Here is a 25433-nt window from a genome sequence, read left to right on the forward strand (position 1 = left end):
AAGTACAGTGCTTTTCCTTCAAAAATATGGACATTTCAATGTGATCCCAAACTTTTGAACGGTAGTGTATATAAATAAATAAATGAATTAATTATTTTTTTTAAAAATAACAAAAAAATAACAATAAAAAAATAAAAACTGCAAAAAGCAATGTGCCAAACCATATGTGAAATGTCTCTTTAAGACCCGTCTTTAAAACCCGTCTTTAAGACCTGTCTTTCAGACCCGTCTTTAAGTCTGAACAGCCTGGATCGGCAAAGACGGGTTGAATCAACCTCTAACCCAGATGTAGACCCGCCTGCATGTGATAGTCCTCATGTTGTATGTGAACCGGCGGTGTGGGCCGTGGCGTGGGCCGTGGTGTGGAGACCTGCTGTATGTTACGTGATAGTCCTCATGTTGTATGTGAACCGGCGGCGTGGGCCGTGGTGTGGGCCGTGGCGTGGGCTGTGGTGTGGGCCGTGGCGTGGGCCGTGGTGTGGAGACCTGCTGTATGTTACGTGATAGTCCTCATGTTGTATGTGAACCGGCAGCGTGGGCCGTGGCGTGGGCCGTGGCGTGGGCTGTGGTGTGGGCCATGGCGTGGGCCGTGGTGTGGAGACCTGCTGTATGTTACGTGATAGTCCTCATGTTGTATGTGAACCGGCAGCGTGGGCCGTGGTGTGGGCCGTGGCGTGGGCTGTGGTGTGGGCCGTGGCGTGGGCCGTGGTGTGGAGACCTGCTGTATGTTACGTGATAGTCCTCATGTTGTATGTGAACCGGCAGCGTGGGCCGTGGCGTGGGCCGTGGCGTGGGCCGTGGCGTGGGCCATGGCGTGGGCCGTGGCGTGGGCCGTGGCGTGGGCCGTGGCGTGGAGACCTGCTGTATGTTTACACTGAGCACAACGCCACGTTCGGCGCCGCTGTTTTTTACCCACTAGCATCTTCCCCTGTAGCTGTGTGCTGCAGCATAACGTTATGTACCGTTACGTTCTCGTAGTGTGTAAGACAGCGGCAAAGTGGCGTCTTCAGAGTGAGCGTATGAAAGCTAACAAGAGTACACAGGTAGGTATTGTGTTATTGTGGTATTGTGTTATTGTGGTATTGTGTTATTGTGGTATTGTGGTATTGTATTATTGTATTATTGCGTTATTGTGGTATTGTTTTATTGATGAGTTGTTTTACCTTTAAATCCCGAGGACACTAAATGTTGGGTGGTGCAGAAAGGAGAATGCCATGTGGGGAAGGGCGGGGATGGCACCTTTCTCAGAGCTTGGTCAGCAGCTCCACTATTGGAGAGACAGAGAGACGGGGTAATAGATACTTTATTCACCCCCCTCAGGGTAAGTCCACAGGTCCAGTAGTGCCCCCAATCTGCATTAGCATGTAAGTACGGATTAGAGACGGTACACGATAGAAAGTAATGCAGCACACACAGAGGTGAAAACAGAGTTATGGGGCCTCCGGGTGGCGTGGCGGTCTAATCTGTTGCCTACCAACATGGGGATCGCTGGTTCGAATCCCCGTGTTACATCCAGCTTGTCGGGCGTCCCTACAGACACAGTTGGCCGTGTCTGTGGGTGGGAAGCCGGATGTGGGTATGTCTCCTGGTTGCTGCACTAGCGCCTCCTCTGGTCAGTCAGGATGCTTGTTCGAGGAGGAGGGGGAACTGGGGGGAATAGCGTGATCCTCCCACGCGCTACGTCCCCCTGGTGAAACTCCTCCCTGTCAGGTGAAAAGAAGCGGCTGGTGACTCCACATGTATGGGAGGAGGCATGTGGTAGCCGGATCAGCAGAGGGGGTGGAGCAGAGACCGGGACGGCTCGGATGAGTGGGGTGATTGGCCAAGTACAGCTGGGGAGAAAAAGGGAGGGGGGGTAAGATTTAATTCGGCTGATTCGTTTGTGAATTGGCAGGTCAGACGTGACCACAGCTGAAGTTGGTGTGAAGGCAGAGAGGTGAAATGGCTTTGTAACAGGAAGTAAGACGTGTTTCCCGGCCCTCCGCACGGGTTTGAATGGTAGGCAAAGAAAGGTTTCAAGTGCTCCTGGAAATGTGACCGCCCCTTTAGGCCCGACGGCAACGACTGGAGTTCAAATCTATTGCAGGAAATCCCCAAATATATCATGAGAAGGCCGGTGGTGGTTTCAGTGGTGTTATGGTTGATGGAAGTGAACAGGTCTGGATGAAGTGGGTCTTAAGATACAGACACATGCAGACAGCTGACCTGATAATGCCTGAAACTATTGCTTTAACGCTGTCCCCCCTCAGGGAGAGGGCTGCTGTGAACACACACACACACACACACACACACACACACACACACACACACACACACACTGGGCCACATGGCAGCATGCACCATTACCCGCTCCCGGTTATCTAGTCCTGTACCCAGACTACAGCCAGTTATCTATTCCTATACCCAGACTAAAGCCAGGTATCTAGTCCTATACCCAGACTAAAGCCAGTTATCTAGTCCTGTACCCAGACTATAGCCAGTTATCTAGTCCTACACCCAGACTACAGCCAGTTATCTAGTCCTATACCCAGACTATAGCCAGTTATCTAGTCCTATACCCAGACTAAAGCCAGTTATCTATTCCTATACCCAGACTAAAGCCAGTTATCTATTCCTATACCCAGACTAAAGCCAGTTATCTATTCCTATACCCAGACTAAAGCCAGGTATCTAGTCCTGTACCCAGACTATAGCCAGTTATCTAATCCTACACCCAGACTACAGCCAGTTATCTAGTCCTATACCCAGACTAAAGCCAGTTATCTAGTCCTACACCCAGACTAAAGCCAGTTATCTAGTCTTACACCCAGACTATAGCCAGTTATCTAGTCCTATACCCAGACTAAAGCCAGTTATCTAGTCCTATACCCAGACTAAAGCCAGTTATCTAGTCCTATACCCAGACTAAAGCCAGTTATCTAGTCCTACACCCAGACTACAGCCAGTTATCTAGTCCTATACCCAGACTAAAGCCAGTTATCTAGTCCTATACCCAGACTAAAGCCAGTTATCTAGTCCTATACCCAGACTAAAGCCAGTTATCTAGTCCTACACCCAGACTACAGCCAGTTATCTAGTCCTATACCCAGACTAAAGCCAGTTATCTAGCCCTACACCCAGACTAAAGCCAGTTATCTAGTCCTATACCCAGACTAAAGCCAGTTATCTAGTCCTATACCCAGACTAAAGCCAGTTATCTAGTCCTACACCCAGACTACAGCCAGTTATCTAGTCCTATACCCAGACTAAAGCCAGTTATCTAGTCCTATACCCAGACTAAAGCCAGTTATCTAGTCCTACACCCAGACTAAAGCCAGTTAGCTAGTCTTACACTCAGACTAAAGCCAGTTATCTAGTCCTATACCCAGACTAAAGCCAGTTATCTAGTCCTACACCCAGACTAAAGCCAGTTAGCTAGTCTTACACTCAGACTAAAGCCAGTTATCTAGTCCTATACCCAGACTATAGCCAGTTATCTAGTCCTACACCCAGACTAAAACCAGTTATCTAGTCCTATACCCAGACTAAAGCCAGTTATCTAGTCCTACACCCAGACTAAAGCCAGTTATCTAGTCTTACACCCAGACTATAGCCAGTTATCTAGTCCTATACCCAGACTAAAGCCAGTTATCTAGTCCTATACCCAGACTAAAGCCAGTTATCTAGTCCTATACCCAGACTAAAGCCAGTTATCTAGTCCTACACCCAGACTACAGCCAGTTATCTAGTCCTATACCCAGACTAAAGCCAGTTATCTAGTCCTATACCCAGACTAAAGCCAGTTATCTAGTCCTACACCCAGACTAAAGCCAGTTAGCTAGTCTTACACTCAGACTAAAGCCAGTTATCTAGTCCTATACCCAGACTATAGCCAGTTATCTAGTCCTACACCCAGACTAAAGCCAGTTATCTAGTCCTATACCCAGACTAAAGCCAGTTATCTAGTCCTACACCCAGACTAAAGCCAGACTCAGAGACGGGTTAGTAAAACACATCACCACTACCAACTTATTGTCTGTGGCGGCAAGTTAAAGACATGTGGACTTGCCAAAATAAGAGTTTGTGCTTTGAGTCTCTCAACCCAACTGAGAGAGCTGACCTCTTTTTTTCAGAGCAGTGAGCGTTCCTTCTTTTTTCAAATTCAAATCTATTTCCACTTTTTCTGAACCCGCAGCTCATCGCTCATCGGCAGTCTACTCCGTTGCTTACCAACGTGGAGGTCGCCAGTTTGAATCCCCGTGTTACCTCCGGCTTGGTTGGGCGTCCCTGCAGACACAATTGGCCGTGTCTGCGGGTGGGAAGCCGGATGTGGGTATGTGTACTGGTCGCTGCACTAGCGCCTCCTCTGGTCGGTCGGGGCGCCTGTTCAGGGGGGAGGGGGAACTGGGGGGAACAGCGTGATCCTCCCACGCGCTTCGTCCCCCTGGTGAAACTCCTCACTGTCAGGTGAAAAGAAGCGGCGGGTGACTCCACATGTATGGGAGGAGGCATGTGGTAGTCTCCAGCCTTCCCCGGATCAGCAGAGGGGGTGGAGCAGAGACCGGGACGGCTCGGAAGAGTGGGGTAATTGGCCGGATAAGTGGGGCATCTGGATAGCATGGCGGATGCTATCCAGATGCCCCACTTATTCATTTTATACAAACTTGAAGCGGTTTCCCGTCATTTTGTGAGATGTCACTTGTTTCTAAACATGTATTCTAGTCTAACTAACTAACGAACCTTTTTATTGTTACATTGTGTTTATTTGTGAGAGATCCTGCTCTCTTATTTATGTGCCTTTATCTGCCGTGTTGACAAAGCTGGAAAGCCACGCGTTCCATTGGCAGTAATATCTGCTGCTCGCTGTGTGGTTACCGTGGCGATGACAAATAACCGTCGACTTCACCTTGGCAGCGTCTCCTCCAGCGCTCATCTACCGTTAGTCACGGCGCAGTCCAGGCGCTGCCCGCTCAGCTCTGGTACAGGTTTTAACGGACACCTCTGGTGGACACACGACCTTAGTGTACTCTGCCAGTCTCTTCAGCAGGTACTCAGCCACCAACAGGACGTCCTGCTCTCTTCTAACATCCGATTGGCTGGCGAAGCGGTGACATCTGATTGGCTGGTGAAGCGGTGACATCTGATTGGCTGGTGAAGCAGTGACAGGGCTGGAGAACTCAGGGAGAACCATCTTGTGGTGGACAAGAACATTTGGCTTAATGCCCCTACCACGCACCCTATGCCCTCCGCCCATCTCACACACACACACACACAGACACACACAGGCCTCTGGTATGTCGGAGGGGGGAGGAATTCTGGGTCTGTGGTTGTCAGTCAGCCATTTGGAGTTTTAGGTGTGCTGGCGTGTTACGTAATCTCTCTCCGAGGCATTCCCGCTCGTTCTCCGTGTCTCTCTCTCTTGCTCGTACACTCCCCGTCTTCGGGACGAGGGGGCTCCCCGTTTGCCGGTTGCCGCGACAATCATCACAAGAGGAAGTTGCGACCCCCACTTTGCCTCCTGACCACCCCCCTGTTTCCATGGGCACAAGGGCAGACTAGTCTGTGTGTGTGTGTGTGTGTGTGTATAAATAGCCCTCTGCCTCTTGTATGCCTCCAAACAGTGTTGGGTTTCCAAGCCAGCTGCTCACAGGAGCGACAGCGAGGGGATCTGGGTCTGAAATCAGCTACTTGCATACTTAATGAATATGTATGTGTACTGATACACAGAAATCAATCATGCTACTACCAAAAGACCGTTTAGACGGCAGTATCCTCGTAAGGTACGTCACACTTCAGAACAACAGTTTTCAAAAAAAAATTATTTTTTTTTGCTTTTACTCCCCCTTTTCATCCCCTATTGTATTTGGCCAATTACCCGAGTCGTCCGAGCCGTCCCAGTCACCGCTCCACCCCCTCTGCCAATCCGGACAGGGCTGCAGACTACCACATGCCTCCTCCGATACATGTGGAGTCACCGGCCACCTCTTTTCACCTGACAGTGAGGAGTTTCACCAGGGGGACGTGGGAGGATCATGCTATTCCCCCCCAGTTCCCCCTCCTCCCCTGAACAGGCACCCCGACCGACCGCTGGTGCAGCGACCAGGACACATACCCACATCCGGCTTCCCACTTGCAGACACGGCCAACTGTGTCTGTAGGGACGCCCGACCAAGCTGGAGGCAACACGGGGATTTAAACCAGCGATCCCCAGGTTGGTAGGCAGCGGAATAGACCGCCACGCTACCCGGACGCCCCCCAGTTTCAACTGTTTGACTGAAATCCTCTTGTTGCAGTGGTCCCAAACCAGACAGCATCCACAGCAGGGGTGAAGGTCGGCAGTCCATCATGTGGCTTCACCGTTTCATCGTGACGTCAGTAGACGACCATGTCTCCTGATTCCAATCACACTCAAAACTGCACCAGACTCACCTTTCCTCTCCCATCCCAAAACTGTGTGATTGACCATGAAGTCGTAATCTTGTCGCTCTCATTTAGAAAGGACTGACAGCTTTGTAAGGTAGTCAGGGGAGAGAACGAGATGGGCTGTGGCAGACGCAGACTGGACCGGATAACGAGAGGAACAGGTAGACTGACAGACAGGCTGGTTGATGGAGATGTTGCTGAACAGTAATGTTGCCCCTGTGTAAACTGGTCCTAAATCCGCCCAGGTTCAGTACATGGACTTGTGAGGGTGTTCGTAGTCGTCATGAGTTTTCTCAGATCATTTGTTTGGTTTCACCATGAAGTCACATCGTTTCCTTCCTCCTCCGGTCAGATGCCCACACACTGTTCCATGTCCCACCTACCACACTATGACATCAAACAGCCGACTTAGCCACATAGTGGAGAGTTCAGCACAGGTGAACGTGACCCATTGGTGCTTCGTATCATTGGGACTAGGGGTGGTGGTTATGATGGTGATTATTGATCACTAAACATCAAGCAAACTAACCGACCCACCGTTTTCCCTCTGGTGACCTATTCCTGCTCAGTACAACACCAGTCTGTACTTACCAAGTATCTCAGTAATACTCCTTCAAACCTGTCTGTCTCTCTTCCTCTGTCTGTCTGTCTGTCTCTCAGGAGTGATGAAGCTTCCTACCGTCTCAGTGAATGGGATTACTCTTAAGACAAACTGTGACTTAGTGTTTTACCATGCTTTGAGCCACAAAGGGAAATGACAATGGTGTGTTGTAGTTTTCTCCGCAGTGCCAGTGTGACTGCCCTCACGTTTTATGGACTTCTGGGAATTTCTTTGCTCACTAAATCAGGTGACATTGAGGCAGTTTGTGGCTGTGAGCTCAAAAAGTCTGAATCCCTTCTTGCATAGACCTTAGCCACCAAAGCTACATCCATAATCATATAACTTGCATCCATCATGATTTAGATAATTATAATAGCAAGACATTTTATTTATAGATTGCTTTTCAAGGTACACAAAGACACTTTACATAAGTTAAAATAAACATAAAAGCAACACACCAAAAACATATAACACAACATTCATCACACGTTAAAAGCAGTTCTGAAAAGGTGAGTTGTGATTAGTGAATGTGGACAGATCAGTACAGTCTCTGATATGTTTGGGGAGGGGGTTCCAGAGGGAGGGAGCAGCTATGGACAAAGCTCTGTCACCCCAGGTCCTGTGTGGTGGAGACAGGAGGTCCAATGCTTGGTCCTGTGTGGTGGAGACAGGAGTTCTGGTGCTTGGGCCTGTGTAGTGGAGACAGGAGGTCCGGTGCTTGGTTCTTTGTGGTGGAGACAGGAGGTCCTGTGCTTGGTCCTGTGTGGTTGAAACAGGAGGTCCAGTGCTTGGTCCTGTGTGGTGGAGACAAGAGGTCCGGTGGTTGGTTCTATGTGGTGGAGACAGGAGGTCCGGTGCTTGGTTCTTTGTGGTGGAGACAGGAGGTCCGGTGCTTGGTTCTATGTGGTGGAGACAGGAGGTCTGGTGCTTGGTCCTGTGTGGTGGAGACAAGAGGTTGGTATCAGAGGAGCAAAGGCTGCGGGGTGGAGTATGGTAGTGGAGCAGGTCGGTGAGGTGGGAGGGGGCCTGGTTATGGAGGGCTTTGTGAGTGAAGACAAGGACTTTGACTTGGATCTGTTGTTGGACAGGGAGCCAGTGGAGGTTCTGGATGTACGGTAGTTTGTTTAGGACTTTGGACAATGAGCCATAGAGAATGCTGTTGCAGTAGTCAATTCTGGATGTGATGAAAGTATGGGTCAAAGTTTCGGCAGCAGAGGGGAACGATGGGTGGAGACGAGCTAGGTTTTTAGGTGGAAAAAGGTAAGTCTGGTGATTTGATTGAAGTTAATGCCACCATATTGGTTTGGAGTCACCAAGGCAACCTTGTCCACACTTTGGGAAATGATATTAACAGGCCCTGTGTATTGCATGTATAACGTAGAAACCCAGACATTTGCAGGAAATCAGTTTGTTTCTATATTATTCCTCTTTGAACGGTGGGAACATGAATGAATCTGCATTAGTGGAGGACGTGCTGGGGCAACGAGAGGTTGATCTATTATTTAATCATTGCTGTGCATTGTTATATTTTTCTAGTTGCCAAGAATAATGAACTTCAAGTTTCTGCGGAGATGACATGAGATGTAGTTGTTGATGAGCGATATGGCATCCTGGATGAAGTCGCTCACAAAGAGTATTCCGTTTGAAACAAGTTGATAACGTCTCATAAACGCCACACTGCAACGCTTTCCAAAAATCAGAATCAGAAACACGTCATTTGTCGTTTCATTTCATGTGCGCAAGTGCATGAAATGAAATGAAACATGGTTTCCCCCAGCCCACGGCAGTGCAACACAAAGACAAAAACACATCCAAAAACTACAAGAACACATATATCCAAACTAACACACACATTTAAACTAAACAACAACAACAAAATCACTGTCCAGGAGAACGAACGCCAGCCAGGATGACTGTCGGAACTGCTGGTCTGCATGGGCTAGCGGTTAGCTTAGCCTACCCCGCGCCGTGTCCTGTCAGACCGCCCTCGGTGGTTCCTCTTCGGGCGCAGCTCCGGTCAGGGCTGTGGTCCTTGGGCCCACAGGACACAGCAGACCAAGCTCCCCCAGCCGATCCAACACCAGCTCTCCTAGCCAGACTCCCTTGACACACCTTCCCCCACTACCCACGACGACACCAAAAACACAGTCAAGGCTAGGCGAGGCCACCACCAGACCACCCTCGATGTTATCGGAACTGCTGGTCTGCATGGGCTAGCAGTTACTCAGAAAATGTCCCTCAAATCGGTCCCGGCCAGAGCGTCCACGGGGTCAGGCGTTCATTAGGCCACCCTTATCCGAGGGATAGTGGGTGTAGATCGGTGTAGCGTTCGGGGACTCGTCGTTCTCCAGCGACCCCTGTGGCCCATCGCACCCGGCCTGAAGGTGATGCAATCCATGCGAGGAGGCTTCAGCGTGTAAACTATAGCGAGAGCAGCCGACACGAGCTTGAAGGAAGCTGGTGTTACGCCTATCTCTTTCCTGTGGAAACGTGAGCCAGGGGAGTTATTCCACAAGAGTTCCGGCCATATGCCACTGGGTTAATCAGGAGGGATAAGGGGAACAACTAGAAATACATTTATATATAATATTAAAAAAAAGAAAACGTCCCTCAAATCGACAGAATGTATGCACATGTCTTTGTCTCCACGTCGTCTGCAACGGGTTCAGACTGCTCTCCGGCTCTCCTGAATGCTGGTGGCCTCAGAAGATCTTTCCTAGGAAAGGAATGCTGATAACATGCTCTCGTTCCTTGTCTACAACGGGCCCAGATAATGATTTAACCTCGGCCTGGTCCCTGGTGGCTGCTTACTCTGACCTGTCTACATAGAACAACTGACCTGGGTGCAGGAGAAACTGGTTAAAAACCATCATTTGATGAAAGGGTTCGAAACAAACTGTTTTCTCTCAAACCCAGATCAACACTGACTCCCTTAATAACTGGTCTGTGGTCCGTGGGCTTTTCCATTACTTCCTGTTCCGTCAGTGACGGTCCTAAAACAAACGTGTGATCATTTTCCCTCCTGTCTTTGTATCTATTACAGTTTATTCATGTGTTAATACAGAAGACCTTAACATCTTGTCTGCCAGCTAGCCGGGTCAGTGGATGTGGTGATGGACAGTAAATGGAGCATGCCGTGTGTTTAGTTTGAACCGCACACCGACCCAACTGGTTTATAGAGGTTTCACGTTTCAAGTCTTTCTGAAAGACGGCATTTCACTGTGTGTTTTATTCAAACAACATCCGGCACGTTGCGTCTGGTGTCCTTTCTTTCACCCTGCAGTTCCAAAAGGCCGATTAGAAGACGAGTCCAAGATGTTCACGTGTTAATAGATGGGAAGGTCGAGCACGACTGTAGTTGCAGTAGTCGGGTTATTGACTCTACACTGATGATCAGCTCATAAAGACATTTACATGACTGTCTCTGAAGTCACAGTAATAACTTCATCACTTTAACTCAGGCTGTTCATTTGAATGTTGTTATGCTCACTGATTAATCATGCCTCTTCTCTGTCTCTTTCTCTCGCTGTGACTGTCTCGCTGTCTGTCTGACGTCTCTCTTTGTCTGTCTGTCTGTCTCTCTCTTGCTGTCTGTCTCTCGTTGTCTGTCTCTGTCTCTTGCTCTCTGTCTGTCTGTCTGTCTGTCTCTCCAGGCACGGATAGCATTTCTCCAAGGAGAGAGGAAGGGGCAGGAGAACCTCAAGAATGACCTTGTTCGGAGAATTAAAATGTTAGAATATGCACTAAAGCAGGAGAGGTAAGAGTCTGCAGAGCTCCTGAGGAGCTAGTCTCACCAGGCCAGACCAAGTCTGCTTCAAAGAAAAAACGAGTTTAGTAGAAACACACGCTGTGTGCTGCCATCTATTTCAGTGTCTCTGTTTTAATAGAGTCCAAGTTCAAACACATAAAGCTCACTGAGAGGAGATGCTTTGTACCAGATTTAGCAAATAGTTCATTTCCCATCTGCAGTCCCTCAACAGGTAGATTTTAGAAATGAAACACAATAGAAGATGCGGAGCAAACTCATAATAAAATATACAATAACAAATTTACAATAAAACAATTCACAGTACAACCCCCATCCCTGCCTAACCCCACCTGCAGATTTTACCATGAATTTACTGTCACCATAATTGAAATCAGTCACGCTGCACCCGGGCGTGGCATGGTGGCTATAATCACTTGACTTGTGTCTTACTGGGAATTGGCCTCCTTCATACCAGCACCACTCACATTAAACGAACCAGGTATAGATGAGTATAGCATGTCCATCTGTGTCTTGTACCGGTTTAGGTTCTACAGAGAATGTGTTAATCATAAGCGTAAAGTAGCTAGCACTTTAACTATGCTACATAACATGCTGTTTCTACCCAGAACAAGCAGACTGCTCTCTGGTTTAGGTATGGCATGGTGATGCCATGTGTAATGTGGCTGGTATGTAGCTCACGTGTGTTAATCTGTCATGTAGGATTTGGAAAAAAGAGCCATTTATTAGATTTTGTGTTGAAATATAAAGGTACACCACGTAGGATGTCCTTTATAATACCATGTTTAACAGGTTAACATGATGTTAACATGATGATCTGAGGACCAGGGTCAGAGATGGAAGTTCTCATAATCCCAGTGCAGAACGTCCTCAAAGCTCCCATGTCTTTTTTAAAACCCTTACCAACACACGTCTTCTGTCTGACAAGTTTCCTCCACAGTTGTGGACATAGAGAAGAAAACCAGAAAAATCACCAGCTCGCTCCCTGGATAACATGGGAGCTGATGTTTGACAGTACTTGCTGAGCATTATGGGAGTTGTCAGTACAGTTTAGAGAAGATCGCTGACCACCAGATTGTTGAAGCCTTGTGTTGATGTTGTGTCGTCTCATTCTGTCTCCTCAGAGCAAAATACCACAAGTTAAAATATGGAACAGAACTCAACCAGGGAGAAGTGAAGATGCCTAGCTTTGAAGCAGGTGGGCAATAGTATTTAAAACAACACTACCACAACCCAGTACAGCCACAATACAAGACAATACCGTATACTACAAGACACTACTACGTTACAATACACTGCCACAAAACCGCTGCACAACACACTATAATACATCTGAGTCTTCAGACAACACAAGTCCACTGACCGGTTGCTGTCTTTAGGTTTTCCGTCATATTACTGATATAGGCTTTACAGTAAAGCCTGTTTAGACGGCAGGTCTGTAGGATGGATGGACCGCACTTCAGCCTGTCTGTTGATGTTCCATTAGCTGACTAGCATCTCAGCAGGCCTGGTGTCCGAGCTGGGTGAGCTGGAAGAGGAAGCCACGCTGTCTGCCTCTCTAATATCACTGACTTTCATGTCAGCCTCTTAATGGAAGGTCACCACAAAGATTACTGACCCTGTATAGCTCTCTTCATCCTCTTCATCCTCCTCCGTTTTCATGCTTGTGTGTAACTCAGTCAGTCAAGCACAGCACCAACACTGCTGGGGTCAGGGCTTCCTATGCTAGATGTCCACCAGGGGGTGTGTGTCAATATTTGTGCGTGTGTTTGTGTGTGTTTCCTCTAGAAGACACCAAAGACTCTGAGGTCTCTGCTGTTCCTGCCAACAGTCAGCTGACCTGGAAACAAGGAAGACAACTGCTCAGACAGTAAGACTACACACACACATACATGTTTCTATGAGGACTCTCGTTGACAACATTCTTTCCCTAGTGCTTAACCATCAGAACTGTAGCTCTAATCTGAACCCTTACCCTAACCTTGACCTAATCCTAATTCTAACCCTTACCCCAAATCCTAACCCCAAATTAAACCTTAAAGACAAACTATCTGGGGGTGTCCGGGTAGCGTAGCGGTCTATTCTGTTGCCTACCAACATGGGGATCCCAGTTCGAATCCCCGTGTTACCTCCAGCTTGGTCGGGTGTCCCTACAGACACAATCGGCCATGTCTGCAGGTGGGAAGCCGGATGTGGGTGTGTGTTCTGGTTGCTGCACTGGCGCCTCCTCTGGTCACTCGGGACGCCTGTTCAGGGGGGAGGGGGAACTGGGAGGAATAGCGTGATTCTCCCATGCGCTACGTCCGTCCCCCTGGTGAAACTCCTCACTGTCAGGTGAAAAGAAGCGGCTGGTGACTCCACATGTATGGGAGGAGGCATGTGGTAGTCTGCAGCCCTCCCTGGATCGGCAGACAGGGTGGAGCAGCGACCGACAGGGTGGAGCAGCGACCGGGACGGCTCCAAAGAGTGGGGTAATTGGCCAAGTACAATTGTGGAGAAAAAGGGGCATTGCCCCCCCCCCCCCCCCAAAAAAAAGACAAAATGTCCTCACTTTTCAAAAATGCCCTCACTCTGATGATTAACAAAAATGTTTCTTGCAAATATAGCCGAACAAGAACACACACGCACGTAATACATAAACACACACACACACAATACGCACAAATAAGTCACCATGCTCACTATTAAATCACTTCAAATCTGGTTTATTTTCTCAGTTCTCAGATCAGTGTCTCTCTGTTATGGGTTGTGCTCGTGTGTGTGTGTGTGTGTGTGTGTGTGTGTGTGTGTGTGTAGGTACCTCCAGGAGGTGGGTTATACAGACACCATCCTAGACGTGCGCTCTCAGAGAGTGCGCTCCTTGCTGGGTCTGTCATCCTCGGAGCAGAACGGCTCTCTGGAAAACAAGAACCTGGAACACATCCTGAATGGAACAGACTCCCCCAGCAAGAGGAGAGACCAGGAACTCAAGAGGTAAGAGGTGTACACACAGGGATCGGTGTAGCACTCATCATTTGATGGATCATAATGTTTCTTTCTGGTATATTTTTTTACAAATTTCAAATTTATGTAAATCCGTTTAGATACAAAACACAGAGATCAGAATGTGTTTGTGTGTGTGTGTGTGTGTGTGTGTCTGTCCAGGAGTCCAGGTGACGTCTTGGAGACGTTTAATTTCCTGGAGAATGCTGAGGACAGCGATGAAGATGAGGATGGAGACCTAATGGATGATATCAACACTGACAAACATCCCCGCTCCAAAAAACACAGGACCAAGGTACACACACACACACACACACACACACACACACACACACACACACACACACACACACAGTAATGACCAAGCTCTTAAGGCCTGTCTTACACTGCTGCTGGGCTGTTTGGTCTGAATTAGAATACCAGACTGAAACATGGCCGCCAGCAGAAGTTTGACTCGGTTCCTGCTGAGTTCATTATCTATCAAGTGCTTCCTGCATGCAGTGTATTCCATATGCCAGCGCTCCGAGAACTAGCAGAACAAATCTGAGGAAAAGTAAGTCCCATCGACTGTTAACTGATCGCAGAAAAAAAAAAGTGACCTACAAATTCAGGAGGGTGGTCCACCTCAGCTATTATCATTCTAATCTACTAATTTACTTTGAAGGGTCTGTGTAAGGGGTGGGACAATATAGGGTTTTATTGCAGATCGCGATAAAAAACACTCACGAAAAGTGGATCATGGTGAATTTCCATCATCAGGATAATGGTAAATGGGGATGATAGTGAATATCCTCACATGAGTGACGTGAAAAAGCGCTCTCTCTGCACTGCATGCTGGGGTAGAAGTGCCATAAACTGTTCATGCTCGTGCATGCGCAACTCACATCTACTGCGCGGAGTTTGGACTCTTTCTAACTCCGGAGATTTGTTCCCTGCTTTTTTTCCGTCTGTCTTCTCTGTATGATCAGGTAAGTGTTTCGTCTGCCGTTTTTCGCTGGTTGTTTTGCGAAGCAATGGCGCTACCTCTGACGCTACCTCTGTCCTTCCATCTTGGGATCCCAGTAGTCCCACCGGAGCCCAGTGTGATGGTGGAGGAGGTTTTGTTGGTTGTAGGAGAGCAAGTTGTTATTGTGATCGCCTGCTGGGTGCTGGCGAGAGTCTTCTGTTCTTGTTTGTTCTTCACTAAAAAGGGTCTTTACTAAAAGTAGGTTAAAACCTAGTATATGGCCGGACCGCGACTACGTTTAATAAGTGGCTGTTTTGACATCGGTTCCATGAACAGTGGCTGTACTGGACAGCAGTTTTCAAACCCTGATTATTTATACAGTTAAATACCGCCAATTTGTTTTTCATATGAAATAATTATCTGGCTACAATCACTGCTGCCATGACCACAGGAAAGTGGGCGTGACCCCCCTTATAAGTGCTCTTCGATACCACCAACTCTCAGAAGACGCTAAAAATGTCACTCTAACTGCGCTGGTGTTAGTGAATTGGACATTTTTTGCAATAAGGCGTCTCAGTAGTATCCACAAGCAGCAATATATTATGTTTGCTAGCGTGACAACCGCTGCGCGGGTGCGCGTCCAATAGGGAAACTCCCACTTCCGTGTTTACCAGCAACGTCATTGGTCAGCCGACCGATCATGTAACTTCAGTGACGTCACTGGTCACCGCTAGCTGGAACCGTTGTTGGTCACCTGATCCAGCGGTCCAGTCATGTTAAACTGGTCACTCAGTCAGTCAGTCAGGGACATTGGTGGTTGTAGGGCCGGCCCTGCTGGCCGGTCCCGTCAAAAACGTGTCCTTCTGTGATGCAATAAAAATATTTGCTTCTTAACAAAATGTAAGATAACGTGATTCCAGTATGTTTTAGTGCCATTTTAAGAGTGTTAAGCACATTATGATGATTATCGGGATAATATCATAGAGCACAGTAATTTTGGCCAGGATAATCGTAACATGAAACGTTCATATTGTCCCACCCCTAGCCTGTGTAATTCTACTATAATGCTGCCCTCTATAGTCAGAGAAGTGAATAACAAAAAATTGAACCATACAAGAGAAATCAGGTCAAACAGAAAGGTAGTGGGAACATTTGACATATAAAAACACCGTCTGTGGAAATCAGCTGGCTACGTTAGCTGCATAGGTTACTGAAGAATGTGTCTTAAAAACATGTCCTTTAGGGGCGTCCGGGTAGCACGGCGGTCTGTCCCCTTGTCTACCAACACGGAGATCCTGGGTCGAATCCCTGTGTTACCGCCGGTTTGGTCAGGCATCCCTACAGACACAATTGGCCGTGTCTGCAAGTGGAAAGCCGGATGTGGGTATGTGTCCTGGTTGCTGCACTAGCGCCTCCTGTGGTCGGTCGGGGTGCCTGTTCAGGGGGAGGGGGAACTGGGAGGAATAGTGTGATCCTCCCACGCGCTACGTCCCCCTGATAAAACTCCTCACTGTCAGGTGAAAAGAAGCGGCTGGTGACTCCACATGTATGGGAGGAGACACGTGGTAGTCTGCAGCCCTCCCCGGATCAGCAGAGGGGGTGGAGCAGAGACCGGGACGGCTCGGAAGAGGGGGGTAATTGGCCGGGTACAACCGGGGAGGAAAAAACATGTCTTTTGCCCTTGTGTTCATCTGTCTGACCGTCCGTCTCTCTGTGTAGGTTTGTAACGAGGGCTTGGCTTCTGATCTACCAGAGGACACAGAGGAGGCACTGAAGGAGTTCGACTTCCTGGTGACAGCTGAGGACGGAGAAGGAGCAGGAGAGGCCAGGAGCTCTGGAGACGGGACGGAGTGGGGTGAGAGCAAAAGAGACTGACTGACTGTGTAGGCCGTGTGTATGAAACATGCGTCAGACTTGTTGGTCATCAGCCTGTCGTCCTTCACATCCATTTAAACATGGAAGCTGGACTGTCAGTCAGAACAGCCTCATGGTCAAAACCAGTTTCTAACCCTGCTGGGAGGAATGCTTTGTTTCACCTGGCAGGCAGGCAGGCAGGCAGGCTTTCTATCCGTGTGCGTGTGTCTGTCTGGCTGATGAACTCTGTTTTCCTGTCTGTCCATCTGTCAGTTTCTTAGACTGTCCATCTGTCTGTCTGTGTATGTGGGTAGTGCTTCCAGCGGTATTGTCTTCCTGAAGAGAGCAAAATGATCGGACGGGCACTGACACCATCTTCTGGACCCTGTCACCTGTTCTGGACACACTCCACATTTCTGTTGACTGTGCTTTGACTCTGCGACTGTATATTGTTTTTCTGCCATGCCAGTAAAGCAAACTGAGTCAGCGTTGAACTGAGAGAGAGAGAGAGAGAGAGAGAGAGAGAGAGAGAGAGAGAGAGAGAGAGAGAGAGAGAGAGAGAGAGAGAAACCAGAGATAAGGAGAGAGAGTTCCACCAGTGAGCAGCAGTCCATCTTTTCTCAGAAATAGACTGTGTGTGTGTGTGTGTGTGTTATATTCAGAGTCTTACTCTGTTCCTGTGGGTTCTCTCTAAGGTCAGATGGTGTCAAGTATTCTTCCACGCTGCAGCACAGAGATATTCTCAGCTCTGAATCACACTTACACAGATGCATACACATAAGCCGCATTTCCACCACGGGAACTTTCCCCAGGAACTAGGAACCTTCTGAGGACCTCAGTGCATTGCCACTGCAGGGACCAGGGTCTAAATTAAGTTGCAGGGACATTATTTTACCCCCCCCCCCCAAAAGTCCCTGCTGAGGGGTAGTGCTTTCCAAAAGTACAGGAACTTTGGGGGTGGGGCTTACAGTGCTGGACTGCGAGTACTTAGGTTCGGAAGTTTAACCAACTGTGAACCGGCACTAGCACCTGCCCAGACCAAGAAAGAACCGGCACTAGCACCTGCCCAGACCTAGAAAGAACCGGCACTAGCACCTGCCCAGACCTAGAAAGAACCGGCACTAGCACCTGCCCAGACCAAGAAAGAACCGGCACTAGCACCTGCCCAAACCAAGAAAGAACCGGCACTAGCACCTGCCCAGACCTAGCAAGAACCGGCACTAGCACCTGCCCAGACCTAGAAAGAACCGGCACTAGCACCTGCCCAGACCAAGAAAGAACCGGCACTAGCACCTGCCCAAACCAAGAAAGAACCAGCACTAGCACCTGCCCAGACCAAGAAAGAACCGGCACTAGCACCTGCCCAGACCAAGAAAGAACTGGCACTAGCACCTGCCCAGACCAAGAAAGAACCGGCACTAGCACCAGCCCGGACCAAGAAAGAACCGGCACTAGCACCAGCCCGGACCAAGAAAGAACCGGCACTAGCACCTGCCCAGACCTAGAAAGAACTGGCACTAGCACCTGCCCAGACCAAGAAAGAACTGGCACTAGCACCTGCCCAGACCAAGAAAGAACCGGCACTAGCACCTGCCCGGACCAAGAAAGAACCGGCACTAGCACCTGCCCGGACCAAGAAAGAACCGGCACTAGCACCTGCCCAGACCTAGAAAGAACCGGCACTGGCACCTGCCCAGACCTAGAAAGAACCGGCACTAGCACCAGCCCGGACCAAGAAAGAACCGGCACTAGCACCAGCCCAGACCTAGTAAGGTTCGCATTGGTGGAAATGGGGTTTAAGTCACATTATGATGGTGGGACACCTGGGACAGATTTCTGTAACCAAAGATGTGATTATTGTTTTTGTTTTTTTCTGGGGGAGGGGGGGGGGGGGGTTCGCCCTTTTTTCTCCCCAATTGTATTCAGCCAATTACCCCTCTCTTCCAAGCTGTCCCGGTCTCTGCTCCACCCCCTCTGCTGATCTGGGGAGGGCTGCAGACTACCACATGCCTCCTCCCATACATGTGGAGTCACCAGCCGCTTCTTTTCACCTGACAGCGAGGAGTTTCACCAGGGGGATGTAGCATGTGGTACGATCAAGCTATTCCCCCCAGTTGCCCCGACCGACCAGAGGAGGCGCTAGTGCAACGACCAGGACACATACCCACATCCGGCTTCCCACCCTCAGACGCGGCCAATTGTGTCGGTAGGGACGCCTGACCAAGCCGGAGGTAACACGGAGACTCGAATGGAATAGATCGCCACACCACCCGGATGCCCTGAAAATGCAATTCCTGACCTTATGGCTTCATCTTTCCCTCTTACACAGCCATCTTCCTTGTCTTACTGGATGCAGAGTCCTTTCTAATGTCTTTAAAGTCCATCCGTTTCTCCAGTTCACACTCAGTGGCAAGAATTGTCATTGTCATTGCTTATATTTAGGATAAACATGATTATTGCCCCCCCTAGCGGCTGGGCCCCAGAAAGCTTTCCTCTTTTTCCGCCCTTATGTGCAGCCCTGCTTATAGGTGAAGTATTTATTCAGATTGCCATTTCCAGTGCACTGCTATCTTCATCAGGATAATAACGGAGGTGTGTCGTGACCGACAGTAAACAATAAAACAATCTGGTTCTTCTCATAGTCTAAACGCCAGCACAGAGCGTGGGATAGACACTGGATAGAGGTGCTAACCTGTTAGCAGGGCTGTTTGGCTCTTTGTCCTTTTATGATACTTAAAGAGTTTCTCTGTCTGTCTCTCTTTCTCTCTCGACTGCCCTCTAGCTGAGCCCCTGCCGTTTCCATCAGGTGGCGGCAAGTCTTTCCTGTTGGGGGGGTCAGAGGACGTCCTAGAGAGCGTGCTGGGGCTGGGTGACCTGCTTAACCTCACAGTTGCCAACGACGACACGGACTACAGCTATGATGTAAGACTCATTCACTCATTCACACACCACCACTACACACACGTGTGCGATCGTGACTCAGACAGTGGTCTATTGTCTCTACTCCTAGCTGCCGTCCAGTAAGGAGTCTACCTTCAGGAAGACGTGGACTCCGAAGTTCACCCTACGCAGCCATTTTGACGGCGTGCGGGCACTGGCCTTCCATCCTGTGGAGCCCTGCCTGCTCACCGTGTCCGAGGATAACACGCTCAAACTGTGGAACCTCACCAAGACCGTCCCTGCCAAAAAGTAGGTCTCCTTCTTCACAGCCGTCATCCTCACTCTGAGCTGCTATGTCCTGGCTAGTAGAGATACCAGACTACGGTAGCAACACTGTCCCTCAACTTAAACCACGTTTCCTGTAGCAAACCTCACCACAACCTTTCCCCTCAAATAGCAGCTCACCCATTCATGTGGTGTTAAAGACACAAATGAAAGGTCAAATTCCAGCAAACAGCTGTGTTTATTTTTTTTTTTAAATCTTACGGCTGCTCCCGTTAAGGGGCAACACAGCAGATCATCCATTTCCGTCTCTTCCTGTCTTCTGCATCTTCCTCTGTCACACCAGCCACCTGCATGTCCTCCCTCACCACATCCATAAACCTCCTCTTTGGTCTTCCTTTTCTCTTCTTACCTGGCAGCTCCATATTCAGCATCCTTCTCCCAATATACCCAGCATCTCTCCTCCACACATGTCCACACCATCTCAATCTTGTCTCTCTTGCTTTGTCTCCAAACTGTCCAACCTGAGCTGTCCCTCTAATATACTCCTTCCTAATCCTGTCCTTCTTCATCACTCCCAATGAAAATCTTATCATCTTCATCTCTGCCACCTCCAGCTCCACCTCCTGTCTTTTCATCAGTGCCACTGTCTCCAAACCATACAACATAGCTGGTCTCACAACCATCTTGTAAACCTTCCCTTTAACTCTTGCTGATACCCTTCTGTCACACATCACTCCTGACACTCTTCTCCACCCACTCCACCCTGCCTGCACTCTCTTCTTCACCTCACTTCCACACTCCCCATCACTTTGAACAGTTGACCCCAAGTATTTAAACTCATATGTCTTGGTCACCTCTACTCCTTGCATCCTCACCATTCCACTGTCCTCCCTCTCATTCACGCATAGGTATTCCGTCTTGCTCCTACTGACTTTCATTCCTCTTCTCTCCAGTGCATACCTCCACCTCTCCAGGCTCTCCTCCACCTGCACCCTACTCTCACTACAGATCACAATGTCATCCGCAAACATCATAGCCCACGGAGACTCCTGCCCGATCTCGTCCGCCAACCTGTCCATCACCATTGCAAACAAGAAAGGGCTCAGAGCCGATCCTTGATGTAATCTCACCTCCACCTTGAACCCATCTGTCATTCCAACCACACACCTCACCACTGTCACACTGCCCTCATACATATCCTGCACCACTCCTACACACTTCTCTGCCACTCCCGACTTCCTCATACAATACCACACCTCCTCTCTCGGCACCCTGTCGTATGCTTTCTCTAAATCTACAAAGACACAATGCAACTCCTTCTGACCTCCTCTATACTTCTCCATCAACATTCTTAAAGCAAACATCACATCTGTGGGGCTCTTTCATGGCATGAACCCATACTGCTGCTGCTGATCACCACCTCTCCTCTTAACCTAGCTTCTATTACTCTTTCCCATATCTTCATGCTGTGGCTGATCAACTTTATACCTCTGTAGTTGCTACAGTTCTGCACATCACCCTTGTTCTTGAAAATCGGTACCAGTATGCTTCTTCTCCACTCCTCAGGCATCCTGTCACTTTCCAGGATTGTGCTAAACAATCTAGTTAAAAACCCCACTGCCATCTCTCCTAAATACCTCCATGCCTCCACAGGTGTCATCTGGACCATTCATCTTTCCACTCTTCATCCTCTTCATAGCTGCCCTAACTTCCTCCTTGCAAATCCACCGCACTTCCTGATTCACTTCTTCACATCATCCAACCTTGTCTCTCTATCATTTTCTTTATTCATCAGCCCCTCAAAGTACTCCTTCCACCTTCTCAACACACTGTCCGCTCTTCTCAGTACATTCCCATCTCTATTCTTCATCACCCAAACCTGCTGCACATCCTCCCCAGGTCGCTCCCTCTGTCTAGTCCAGGAGTGACTAATCATGTGCCATGGAGAGCCATGTATATGCAGGTATTCATTCCAGCCGGACTCCACACCGGGTGATTTCTCTGATTAGCAATCCTTCACCAAAGAGGAAGAATGTATCAGTGAAATCACCTGGAGTGGAGTCGGGTTGGAATGAAAACCTGCATTGGTATGGCTCTCCATGGCACATGGTTAGCCACCGCTGGTCTAGTCAATCGGTACAAGTGCTTTTCTCCTTCCTTAGTGTCCAACCTCTCCTACAACTCACCATACACCTTTTCCTTTGCCACCTCTTTTTGCCTTACGCTGCATCTCCTTGTACTCCTGTCTACTTTCTTCATCTCCCTATCCCACGTCTTCGCCAACCTCTTCCTTCGTATACTTTCCTGTACTTTCTCATTCCGCCACCAAGTCTCTTTGTCTTCCTTCCTCTGTCCTGATGAAACACCAAGTACCTTCCTAGCTGTCTCCCTCACTATTTCTGCAGTAGTTGTCCAGCCATCCGGCAACTCTTCACTACCACCCAGTGGCTGTCTTAACTCCTGCCTGAACTCCACACAACAGTCTTCCTTCTTCAACTTCCACCATTTGATCCTTGGCTCTGCCTCCACTCTCTTCCTCTTCTTGATCTCAAAAGTCATCCTACGGACCACCATCTGAAGCTGCCTAGCTATGTTCTCCCCTCTCACCAGCTTGCAGTCTCCAATCCCTTTCAGATTGCACCTCCTACATAAGATATTTGGGGCGCTGTCACCTCACAGCAAGAAGGTCCTGGGTTTGAACCCTGGGGTTTTTCAATCTAGGGGGTCATCCCAGGTCGTCCTCTGTGAGGAGTTTGCATGTTCTCCCCGTGTCTGCGATAGGTTCTCTCCAGGTGCTCCGGTTTCTGCCACCATCAGAATGACATGCATGTTAGGGTTAATACTCCTGTCTGTGCCCCTAACTGAGGCATGGCAAGACCAACTGGGGTTGGTCCCCGGGCACTGCACTGCACGGCAGCTGCCCACTGCTCCTAGCTACACAGCTAGGATGGGCTAAATGCAGAGCAAATTTCCCCATAGGGATTAATAAAGTATATCAAAATTTAAAAAAATAAAATAGTCTACCTGTGTGCACTTTCCTCCACTCTTATATGTCACCCTGTGTTCCCCCCTCTTCTTGAACTATGTATTCATCACAGCCGTTTCCATCCTTTCGCAAAATCCACCACCATCTGTCTTTCCACATTCCTCTCCTTGACACCGTACCTACCCATCACCTCTTTTCCCTTCACTCACCCCTCTCTCCTCCTTGGGTACCCTCTCCACCACGTCATCCAACTCACTCCAGAATTCTTCTTTCTCATCCATCTCACACCCAACGTGCGGGGCATATGCGCTGATAACATTCATCATCACACCTTCGATTTCCAGCTTCATACTCATCACTCTGTCCAACACTCCCTTCACCTCCAACACACTCTTGACATGCTCTTCCTGCTCTCAGGGTCACAGGGATGCTGGAGCCTATCCCAGCAGTCATTTGGTGGCAGGCGGGGAGACACCCTGGACAGGCCGCCCGCCAGGCCATCACACAGGGCCCACACACACATTCATACCTAGGGACAGTTTAACACGGCCGATTCACCTGACCTACATTTCTTTGGACCATGGGAGGAAACCGGAGCCCCCGGAGGAAAAGAATTACCTTCTTTCTTTTTTTCTTCTTCTTTTTTTCACATTTTACCTCTCCCCACCTGCACCACCACACCTATAATCCCAGTAAAGCAAATGCTGGATTTAATGGTTACACCAGAGATGGTTGTTCTGTGTGAAAGTAAACAAATGTCAAGGTTTTAAAATCAGGACCTTCATGATGACTCGAACAACGGTACTGGTGTTACATCTGATGAAGACGGCAACGATAATGAAGATAATTGTTGGGTGTGTTTGTGTTTTTTCTAGAAGTGCCTCTTTTGACGTGGAACCAATCTACACATTCAGAGCTCATATGTAAGTATACACACACACACACACACACACACAATGTGCAAACTACTTTAGCGACGCAAATCTGTGTGTGTGTGTGATGAACAGTAAATGATTGTAGATGGTTTGTAACTTGTATACCACTTAAAGAGAAATTGCTCACTTTTAAACGCATCCGTTTACCCCCTCCCCTTACTGTCTTTCTGCCCGTCTCCCTCTCTCTTTCTGCCTCTCTCTCTCTGTCTTTCTGCCTGTCTCTCTGTCTCTGCCTGTCTCTCTCTGTCTTTCTGCCTGTCTCTCTGTCTCTGCCTGTCTCTCTCTGTCTCTGCCTGTCTCTCTCTGTCTTTCTGCCTGTCTCTCTGTCTCTGCCTGTCTCTCTCTGTCTTTCTACCTGTCTCTCTCCCTCTCTTGCCTGTCTTTCTGCTTCTCTCTGTCTTTCTGCCTGTATCCCTCTCTACCTGTCTTTCTACTTCTCTCTCTGTCTTTCTGCCTGTCTCTCTCTATCTATCTGCCCGTCTCTCTGTCTCTGCCTGTCTCTCTGTCTTTCTACCTGTCTCTCTCCCTCTCTTGCCTGTCTTTCTGCTTCTCTCTGTCTTTCTGCCTGTATCCCTCTCTACCTGTCTTTCTACTTCTCTCTCTGTCTTTCTGCCTGTCTCTCTCTATCTATCTGCGCCTGTCTCTCTCCATCTTTCTGTCTGTCTGTCTGTCAATCTGCCTGTCTTTCTTTCTCTTTCTCTAGTGGTCCAGTGTTGTCTCTGGCAATGAGCTCCAGTGGAGAGCAGTGTTACAGTGGAGGAATCGACTCCACCATCCAGTGGTGGAACATTCCCAGTTCAAATGTAGACCCCTACGACACTTATGGTACACACACACACACACACACACACACACACACGGTACAACGTATAACATGTTGTGGAATTTCAACCACACTGGGCCACAAACACCTGCTCTTTGCTGTCCTGGATGGACTGATGATGTCATCAAGGGATGAAATGAACTGCTATCATTAGCAGGAAGTCATGTGTCAGGTGATCCTACTCGCCTCCAGTGGGTCAGTGCTGCCGGGCTCCTACCAGCTGGATTGGCAATGTGTGTGTTGTCAGTTAGGATCAGGGTGGCTTTAAACTATTCTGTCAACTTTTTTTTTTAACCCCTCCCCCCTTTTTTTCCTCCCCAGTTGTATTTGGCCAATCACCCCACTCTTCTGCGCCGTCCTGGTCGCTGCTCCACCCCCTCTGCCGATCCGGGGAGGGCTGCAGACTACCACATGTCTCCTCCGATACATGTGGAGTCACCAGCCGCTTCTTTTCTCCTGACAGTTTCACCAGGGGGATGTAGCACGTGGGAGGATCACGCTATTCCCCCCAGTTCCCCCTCCCCCCTGACCAGGACGCAGTAGTGCAGCGACCAGGACACATACCCACATCCGGCTTCCCACCCACAGACACAGCCAGTAGGGATGCCCGAGGTAGCCAGAGGTAACACGGGGATTTGAACTGGCGATCCCTGTGTTGGTAGGCAACAGAATAGACTGCCACGCCACCTGGGCACCCGCAATGCGACCCTTTAACCATCCATGTGCCTGTTAATGTTTGTCTGTGGCTGGTCAGTTAGTCCAGCTGTCCTGTCCAATTAACCAGCCGTCAGTGGAGGTCCCGCTGTATTCTGGACAGCTAGTGGAATGGAATTCATCTTTTACACCGGATACTGACATGCGTGTCAGTACCTGATGCATGTCAGGTGATGGAATTGTAATGACTCTTTCACACCCGTCTTGACTTCCTCCTCTGGTAGTTCTGAGCCATGAGCGGAGAACAGCTGCATTAAAC

The 25433-nt window shown here is 49.0% G+C and overlaps 1 protein-coding gene across 1 annotated transcript in view; it reads left to right on the plus strand.

The window, feature by feature from the left end:
* The window catches only part of strn3 (striatin, calmodulin binding protein 3), a 42667-nt gene that overhangs the window by 11705 nt on the left and 5529 nt on the right, over positions 1–25433 (plus strand). The window contains exons 2-11 of the mRNA XM_056295280.1: positions 10657–10760; positions 11894–11967; positions 12558–12639; positions 13566–13742; positions 13914–14046; positions 16417–16552; positions 19334–19473; positions 19562–19740; positions 23578–23625; positions 24341–24462. Of these exons, the coding sequence (XP_056151255.1) occupies positions 10657–10760; positions 11894–11967; positions 12558–12639; positions 13566–13742; positions 13914–14046; positions 16417–16552; positions 19334–19473; positions 19562–19740; positions 23578–23625; positions 24341–24462 (1195 nt within the window). The remainder of the gene's footprint in view (positions 1–10656; positions 10761–11893; positions 11968–12557; positions 12640–13565; positions 13743–13913; positions 14047–16416; positions 16553–19333; positions 19474–19561; positions 19741–23577; positions 23626–24340; positions 24463–25433) is intronic.

This window comes from Lampris incognitus, chromosome 16 (assembly GCF_029633865.1).
Source record: "Lampris incognitus isolate fLamInc1 chromosome 16, fLamInc1.hap2, whole genome shotgun sequence".
Taxonomy (NCBI): Eukaryota; Metazoa; Chordata; class Actinopteri; order Lampriformes; family Lampridae; genus Lampris; species Lampris incognitus.